The sequence below is a fragment of the Tigriopus californicus genome, chromosome 5 (genome assembly GCF_007210705.1).
Source record: "Tigriopus californicus strain San Diego chromosome 5, Tcal_SD_v2.1, whole genome shotgun sequence".
NCBI classification, from domain to species: Eukaryota; Metazoa; Arthropoda; class Copepoda; order Harpacticoida; family Harpacticidae; genus Tigriopus; species Tigriopus californicus.
In genome coordinates this window covers 2,608,280-2,617,005 of record NC_081444.1, presented here as the reverse complement: position 1 = coordinate 2,617,005, position 8,726 = coordinate 2,608,280, and the positions used below count along the sequence as shown (strand labels likewise).

The 8,726-nt window shown below is 41.1% G+C and overlaps 1 protein-coding gene across 1 annotated transcript in view; it reads left to right on the top strand.

Annotated features, from left to right (window-relative positions):
* LOC131880113 (uncharacterized) overlaps positions 1–8,726 on the top strand; it is a gene marked incomplete in the record, with an annotated part of 36,203 nt that overhangs the window by 18,991 nt on the left and 8,486 nt on the right. The window contains 3 exon segments of the mRNA XM_059226629.1: positions 1,623–1,765; positions 2,467–2,573; positions 5,995–6,106. Coding sequence (XP_059082612.1) covers positions 1,623–1,765; positions 2,467–2,573; positions 5,995–6,106 — 362 coding nt within the window.

Genomic DNA, 8,726 nt, shown 5'->3' with positions numbered 1-8,726 from the left:
TACTTAGACCTTTCTAACCTCTCCCAGTACGAGAGCTCTTGAATTAATTCTTTGGTTGGTAAAAAAACTAAATGCCTACCAAGAGGTATTCTCATTACTTTGAGCAAGCTCAGAGGTCCCTTTTGGTACGTCATAAACGGGGATATAAATCAAGAGTGTACAAGTCAAAAATCAAATACTTGAACTGACCGAAAGGAATGAATAGAATAGATGTACTCCTATTATCCTTTTACTGTTAGCAGATCATGAATCTAAAAAACTTCAGTGGTTCGTCAGGAGTATTTGACAACAATCTTCGCTGAAGAATGCCAAAGATTGGAGTGTACATCGCGTTTGTTGAGCTGTCGGCTTTGCTGAGGACAAATAAAGCCTGGGTCTGAAAAACACCACTGCTGTACGTAAACAAATCATGTCTGATGATTTTTCTAACAAATACTCATTTGGATGACCGACGAGATTCTTGTTGTCAGTCCTGTCAAATCAGGAAAATCACCCACCACTATTTTTGAGAGTGTGTAAGCCAGAAGTGCATCAAGAAGAAACAGGATTTAAAAGCATTGGGAAAAGACTCGATCTAATTGGGAGTGAAAAAAATAAAGTTCTCTTCAAAGATCACAACATGTTAGGCTGGTTTTTAGATGAGCATCGAATTTTTCGAGTCAAACATTAGCTAATATTCTGCCTCTTCCTCCAACATTCTCTGGTCTCTCCTTAGTAATTGATTTTTATTGACACTGCTTTGAACCACGAACCACTGGAACATGGACGGAGATGGATGGGCGACGAATTACCAGTTGGGAATTGATTGCACGCATTGCGTTCCTCTTCACTTGAGATTGGTCTCAAGTCACTTCAACTGTATATTTTAAATTTCGACTTAATCGAACGACTGGATCAAAAGGTATGCCCTTTCAAAGATTACAACTCAGCTCTTCACCGAATGAATCTTGTGTCAATTGAAAGCCACAAAAGGGCTAAATCATTCACTCTGTTGTACCCTTTTATGTACTGGGCTTTGAGAGGGCATTGCTTTTGACCCAGTCGTTCGATTGAGTTGGAATTTGAACAACATGTTTGTAATAACCTGGGGCTAGTCTTACATGAAGGAAAATGCAAAGCGTTCACTCAATTCCAAAATGACAATTCCAGACGCTAGCATTCCCGTCCATATTCCAGTGGTTCATGATTGAAATAGCGACAGTGATATCGAGTATCACCAAAATTAGTGCATTGATGTCCTAGTGATTATGACAAGCTTAAAAATGTGAAAAAGGGAGCAAGTAAAGTACGCAGGGTTCATTCTAATTCACTCAACAATATGGAGAGAAATCATTTTCCTGTTTTATACATTTTGCACTTTGCATTGATTTTGTCCTGCACCCTTTACTTTTTTTCTAGATCACTGGTTTTGTTTTGGTTGAACAAAAGGTTTAGGTTACTCATGGTGCTTGGTGAGATTACTTTTTTCATTCCAATAGATTCAGAGGGATGATCTGTAATCTTATTAATGGATCGGACGACTTCTAAACGTGACTGTATCGAACCAGAATTACAATAGATATGGCAACTCAATCTGACTTAGATCATAGTAAAGTTAAATTGACAATTTCTCTTTGTTCCAGAACTCGCCGAGGATTGGAGTACAGTCCGAGAGCCAGTCATTGAGGGTGTTCCATTTTACGTCAAATACCTGGGATCAAGTCTAGTGCATAAAGCCAGTGGCGAGGAATCCACAGCCGATGCCATCAAGACCATCGTGGCAATGGTAGGAAGTGGGCCCTTCTCTCTTTTACCTAAAGTCTCTCTTACCACGTCTTGGCGATCGCAAATGCATGGGATTCCAGGCCATTCTCTGTGGTGAAGGTAGTGGGAAATGGCATCATTAATGGCTTTGAGACGTCATTATTTAGGCATTTGGCCAACACTGCCCACTTTAGACGCCAGCTGAATGCTTCGTATGGTCTCTCACAAGAACAAAGGGCCAAGTTTGTAAATTTTATCCCCTTCTACTGCTCATTTCTCAAGTGAGGGAACAAATGGATCGCAGAACCCTACTATAGAATTCATGGGTGGGGATTAGGCCAGGTGATCTTTAAAACAAGTTTAGCCATATAGAGAAAAGAATGAGCCGTTCTTGATCATCGTGCAGATTTGGTTCCAGAGGCCAATCTGAAGGATTGTTTATGTGCGAATTGTTAATCAGGAGTAATAAACTTCTTGATCAAACTTGCACAATATGTTAATGGTAAATTTTAAAGTTACTTTTAGTTGGAGGCCGCCAAGTTGTTTTCATAAGACCGACCTATGGGGATCTGTCAGTTCCTATGGGAAAAAGAAGGGCTTTGTTCAATAGGAAAGCTTGCTTTTAATGGCCAGTCTCGCCGAGCTCGCCAAAAAGGCTGTGGGTTTACTTATCATGGTGCCCGATTGTGAAAGAAATATAAACATATACATTCCCATTTTCAGGCCCGTAGCAAGAAGTTACCACACGTGAAGTTGACGATCTCATTGAGAGGAATCCACATGATCGATCTGATCACCGAGGAAACACGACTCGAGGTGTCAGTTTACAGGTATTCAGTTTCAAATTCACTTGGTCGTTCAAGACTTATTTAAGGCCTTGCTTTAATATTGACCACTCGAAGACTACCTTGGAAAGGGTTTGGCTTGAAAGAGTGGCGAATAATTTAGGTGCACTTTTGCAGGGTGCAGCCAACGGCAATTGAAATAGAATACTCATGCATAGTACTCACTTACAAATGTGTGTTTGAGTTTGGTGGTGCACTTTTTTCCTTTTCTTATTCATAAAAGACAACCGAAAGTTCCAAGGACATTTGGCGGGTATCCTTGGTTTGTTTTTGTGGTATGGCTAATGCTGTCAAAGTCTTAGCTTTAGCGGATAGGGAAGCAGATTAACAAAGGACAGAGTCGGCAAGATTTTGTCAACCCTGAATGCATTTGTCAACTGCCAAGATGAATGCAATCTCGACAGGAGAAAGCCTGAATTGAAACTCATCTTCAAGAAAACCAATTGGGTCTAACGGTAGATCTGTCCTCGAGTTTCGCTCTGTAGATCTTACAAATAACTTTAGAATAAGAAGAGGTTTTAGTTAGGGTTCACACAATGCAAACGTAAGTTTTACTTGCGGAAACAGAAATGCATCTTTGCGAATAAAACTGGTTAAATGTAGTGCAAATTAGAATTTCGTCGCTCTGCAGATCTGACGAGGATGGAATCTTTAAAATGTGTCAAGGATAAAATCCCCCCTTTTCTTGCATCAGTTAAGGGTGGCAAAACAACTTTTGGCGTTTTGGGGGCAATTAGCTTAGTAATAGATCATCTGTGGGCTATTTCAGGGTAATAACTTTTCAGATTTTATCCTTGATCCGAAAACTTACCGAATTCCTAAGGGGAAATAAGGGAGATTCAAGGAAAAATGCAATGTGGCACCCTGACTTTGGGCATTTTGCGGAGGTAAAATTTGAACAAACATCACAACCAACTCGCAACGTCGATTCGCTTGATTTTTCAATTATTTAATGAGTTGTAAAACAAAGCTAAAGAAAATTCATTTTTGGTGTAGTTCCGCCCGTCACTGTCCTAGAAACATCTTGGCTTAATAACAAAATATTGTGAGCTTATACAAGTCAGCAAATTGAAATTAATGACAAGTCCAGTCTATGCCCAGTGAACGTTGGCTCTGATGTTTGTCTAAACTCTGCCGCCACAAAATGCCCCAAATAACTTCAATTTTTCCTTGAATTTCTTTTACTTCTACCGACGGATGATTTTTTAAAAACAGCAAATTTCCTGCCTTTTCCTGATGCCTGCCAAGGGTACTTTTAAGGGTGTCCGAATTCTACGTTAATAATGCAATCCAAACTTTTTTCGAAATAAGATTCGCCTCCAAGCATTTAAATCCTGATTTCTCAAAACCCTTGGCGCCATCTATTGGTGATATTTTTTAATGTCAGGTATAATCTTAATGAAATCGGTAAATTTGGGGGTTTCTCAGGGAAAATTCGAAGTCTTTGCAAAATGGCCAACATTAAAAAAAACTGAATTGAACTTAGTTTGACTGTAATTGTTTTAATTTTTGCATCTAGGTTTAGTCAAATAAGCGCCAAATATCTTGCAGTCAAAAATATGATCTTGATTTCATAGCTGCAAAGTATTTTTCAAACAAATCATACTTGTCTGTGAACCAACGAGGTACCTGAAGCAGGGTTCCCATTTCCCTCTAGGGTCAAGTTCGCAGATAACTTTTTTGTTTTGATTTAATTTCCAAAGCAACTCATAAAATGACTAAACGAACCAACGGCAATCTAGTTAATCTGTCAACATTTCAATTTTGGTGATTATTGTAAAACATTTTTTTTTAGGTTCTTACTTTTTCACATATAAAAACCTCCCGTTGCAACTAACTGATCAGTACGTTCCAACTGGTTCCGGACTTGCCTCAAAGGCAACAATATCCTTCTTACAAAGTTCCCCTCGTATCCCCCATCTTCTTAGGGACCCCTTTTTCCAGCTAACCCTATTCTAATACCCAATCTCTGTGGTAATGGGAGGAACTCATAAAGCAGGGAACAAATGCCCCCAACTCTCTTTGTTCTGAGCTAATACTTCATTTTTGGGGAGAGCATAAATCTTGCATCAGAGAACTGTCCTTCTATTTACACCAGAATTGCTTCCAATATACCAAACCCGAAACCAACAGCATCGATTGCCAATTCATACCTCGAAGGCAAGACAAGATAAAACCATCATTCAACCAATTGTCGCATCTCCAGGATGTAGTCTTCTACTAACATCCTCCGTTGTGCCTTTGTGTGTGCACCTCCCGCTCTAGTCGCTCTTTTTTCTTAGTTACGGAAATCTTCAAAGGTCCATTCCTAAGAGGATCATCTTCTCTCCCCTCGTTTCAACTCGGTTGAATGTTCCTTTTGACTTTTCATGTTGCATCTCTTACTACCAGGAACCTCATACACTCCCCCCCCCAAAAAAAAAGAAAAAAAAACAGACCAGGAGCTTGGCCTGTAAAGAAGACACGCTATTTTTTCACCTCACACTCATGTTTCTGTAGCATTCGTGGAACCCAAATATGTCTTCTAGAATGTGGAAAATGAGGTGGCACCTACTCTCTACAAATTGCCTACATTGCCTTTGATGGCAACTCATTAATATTAGATAAACACTCAAGTCAAAAGTTAGACGCTAGCAATTTGAGCCCACGTAATAAAGATGGTAATTTGGAAATTGCGAAACTCTCGCGGCCAATTTAGCGGGAAATGTCCGTGACTCAACCGTGGAATGGAGCTATGGAACTGCATCATTTGACACTAGCTTTTAAGTCGGTGTTTGTCTGTTTCCGTCCCAAAAGTGAGACAACTTTTGTTCTTCATTTGTGTCTGTTTACCAGACCCTGTGTATGTATATGTATGTCGATGGTCCGCTCTTTGTAAAGAAACATCAGGCCCTCTTTGAGTATATGAAAAGATCAAAACAAAGACCAGTCACATTCTTTGGGGCTTTCATCCCTGCCAATGGACGAAAAAGGGTCCAATTAAGATATTGCCTTTGTTTGGATAGTTTCATCCGTCTCTCTCCCTCTCATCCGCTTTCACTTTTCTCGAGATTGGATGATTGGGAAACGGCAAAACAGATCCAACACGAGGCTCATACCAATCAATCTGATTCGCCCTGTTTATGCGTCGAGAATGCCATAATTAAGTTGAAGCTAGGCCAGGCCTTGGGTGGAACCATAGATTTCCAATCAGACTCCCTCATCAAGAGATCCGTCTGATTAAAGTTCGTTCGCTCTTGTCAACACTCTCCGATGTACCTTTGAGCTTGAGCATGATCCCCGTTGTGCCAATTGGGGATCCTTGTTTGCCATTGGACCAATCAGCGATCTACCTGCGAACCAAAGAGAGCAGAACAACTCGATGCAATTACCTCCTGCTCAATTAATGACTACTCGTTCATTTCAGAATCTCGTATTGTTCGGCGGATGCCACTTACGACCGGGTGTTCGCTTTCATCGCCACCAATAAGAACGAGACTTTGGAATGCCATGCTTTTCTGTGTCCCAAGAGGAAAATGGTGAGTCAACCAATATTTGCTCTCGTTTGATTTACAGGATTACTTTTCGCGACGATAAATCATGGATGAAGCCCCAGAGACGTTCAGTTTCTGTTTCCAGAACTTGGAGATCAAGTTGGAAATCCTTGGCCAAGGCCTTCCTCTCGCTTCCAAATAGGATAGAGTACGGAGAGTAGAGTAGTAGCCAAGTTTGCCCACAATTTATAGTGATCAATTGAGAGCCTTGAGCTAGGGGGACTTGGCCTTACTCTCTAATGAGTACAGTAGACTAAGTAAGAAATCGGGATGTATTTGCAGCTTGGCGAATGGCCTTTGCTGGCCAAATTGACCACTTTCCTCAGTTTGTTTTCGCTTACGAATTACGGTGTTTCCCAAACATGCTCGAGGATAATATCTTATCACACAGAAGCTAGGTTAGTTTGGCGCTGAAAAAAAGAGACCGTTTTTTTGGAAATTATCCTTAGCACTCTCAGTCTGTTTTATGTAAAAACCGGTATTGCAGATATTTTGATTGCAAATACCTCAAATTTTCTCGCTCAAGACTCTCAAAAATGTTAAGATTCATGAATTAGTTTCATTTTTTTATTTGATACAGGACCGCCCAAAATGCCAAGAATGAAGGGTAGAAAGGTCAGTCCTTGGGACAAATATGGCCGTCCTTGGAATCTCGGCCCTCTAATGAACTGTGGGTCCATTTGTAGCCCATCTTTATCTATAGAAGATAAGAGCAAGGGCTTCATAACGTCTATGTTAGCCGCCACTTTTTATTCCGTACATTGCTCGTACCTCGTTCGAGAGAGAAAAAGAAAAAGCAAATGGAGTGAGCGTAAGATAAATGTAAGTTGAAAACTCCCATTTGACCCTTCCTTTGTCCAATCGGACTCTTGATGAGACCTCTATTGTACCTAAAAGGGCGGGGGGCTCCAAGAACTATCCGTCTTTACATGGAGTGTCAAATTGCGGAAAGCCAAAAATCCCTATTCGGAGCCATTTCTCCAATTTGCAGGCAACGCCCAACGAGGAAAAATGAGGACCGGCTTTCTCCCCTCTCTCTAAAAAAAAAACCCAAAATAGCGCTCAAAAGCACAGATCCATCTTTGTCTGTCCCGTCTTCCCCTCCCTTCTTGACTTGAAGTCTTTAACGATATTCTAACCCAAAACGGCCCCAAAATGCACGGGGAAAATTCCACTCTCCAATGGAATAAGGAGGGCCCAAATGCAATATTCCATTGAAGAACTTGCAAGATTGTCCCAACCAATATTGTGCAAAGGTTCTTCCACATTTGGTACCCTCTATAAGGTGATAGTGGTCACTCTGGTCCCCAGCTAGTTAAGCTAAAGAGGAAATACGAAAACGTCTTCCATAGAATACCTGCAAGTACTTGGGCATGTTTTCCTAGCTTAGGGACCATTCATAGCTTCAAGGAAGGAAGACCGAAAAGTTAGTACCAACAACTCTGGGAATGAGGTCGTGCCTTCCATTCCATTCGAAGAGGATTTGTTCCTAATAGAAGTACCCGCAAGTGGCTGACAAACTTGAATTCCATATTTCAACTCGAAAAGAGTTTGTTGGCAAATTTTGACATTGACAGAGTCTTAGTGCATTGAGGAGAAGACATGGCTGACTTTCCACGGCTTTTATTTTCATTTCAAAAAGGAATGCGATGGTGTTTCAAAATGTGTCTTTCAAATTAAAAAAAAAAGGACAATCTATAGGGTCCAAAATAACTGGTTTCCGAGACACAAGTCCGTATCCCGAAAATCTTTGATGCTCATGTACTGTACCTAATATTGAGCCAAAATTGTTGTTGATTGGCTTTTTTTTGTCTTCACCTTGGTCGTACGTAAATCCTCTCGAGGATCTTTTGGCATCTGGCGTTCAATGGCAAATATTTCATATCCTTGAATGTGAATGTCTAACAGTACGTAGTATGTGGCTTGACAGATTCTAGCCGATCTTTCGCTCGTGGACTCTGTGATAAAAAAAAAAATATTCCACATAGTTGAGGCTTCTTCAACTGAGCTGTCGGTCGGCGGACTATTGGTCCTGTTTTGGACATCATGCATGCAATAAAGAACCCGAACCACGACGATCTTGAGGAGGACCAAACGCGGCCATAGACAAAACGAAAGAGCGAGCCAAGCAGAAAAGAAAAGGGGACAGAGAGCCCAGCCCATACAGGACAACGGCAATGGAAATTGAACATATAAAGCTAGACGACATCCACAATGGATGGGCACCGTTTAGGACGCAGAAATGGTGGATGAATGCTCGCAACTGTATGTTCTCTTCAATCCAGCTGCAGCTGTTGGAGTCTTCTGTGGAAGAACAAGGCCGCTTCAAGTGATTCCAAAGAGCGGCCTTCTCGTCCGTCCTCGCTTAGATGCATTTGGAATTAGAAGACTACTTTGAAACATCGTTGATAGGTGGATGGACGTAGCTTGAATGGAGATTCACTTTCAAACTGGAGAGAAGAAGTTGCGGGGAAGGTTTTTGTACGTACTTCCTCCCTGGATATCCAAACAGGCCGGAAGCACGTATCAGAGGATCGACATAGCAGACATTAACCAATCTTGGGGCTTGTTCAAGAATGGGGCCTCCCTCCGAAAAAACTTCACT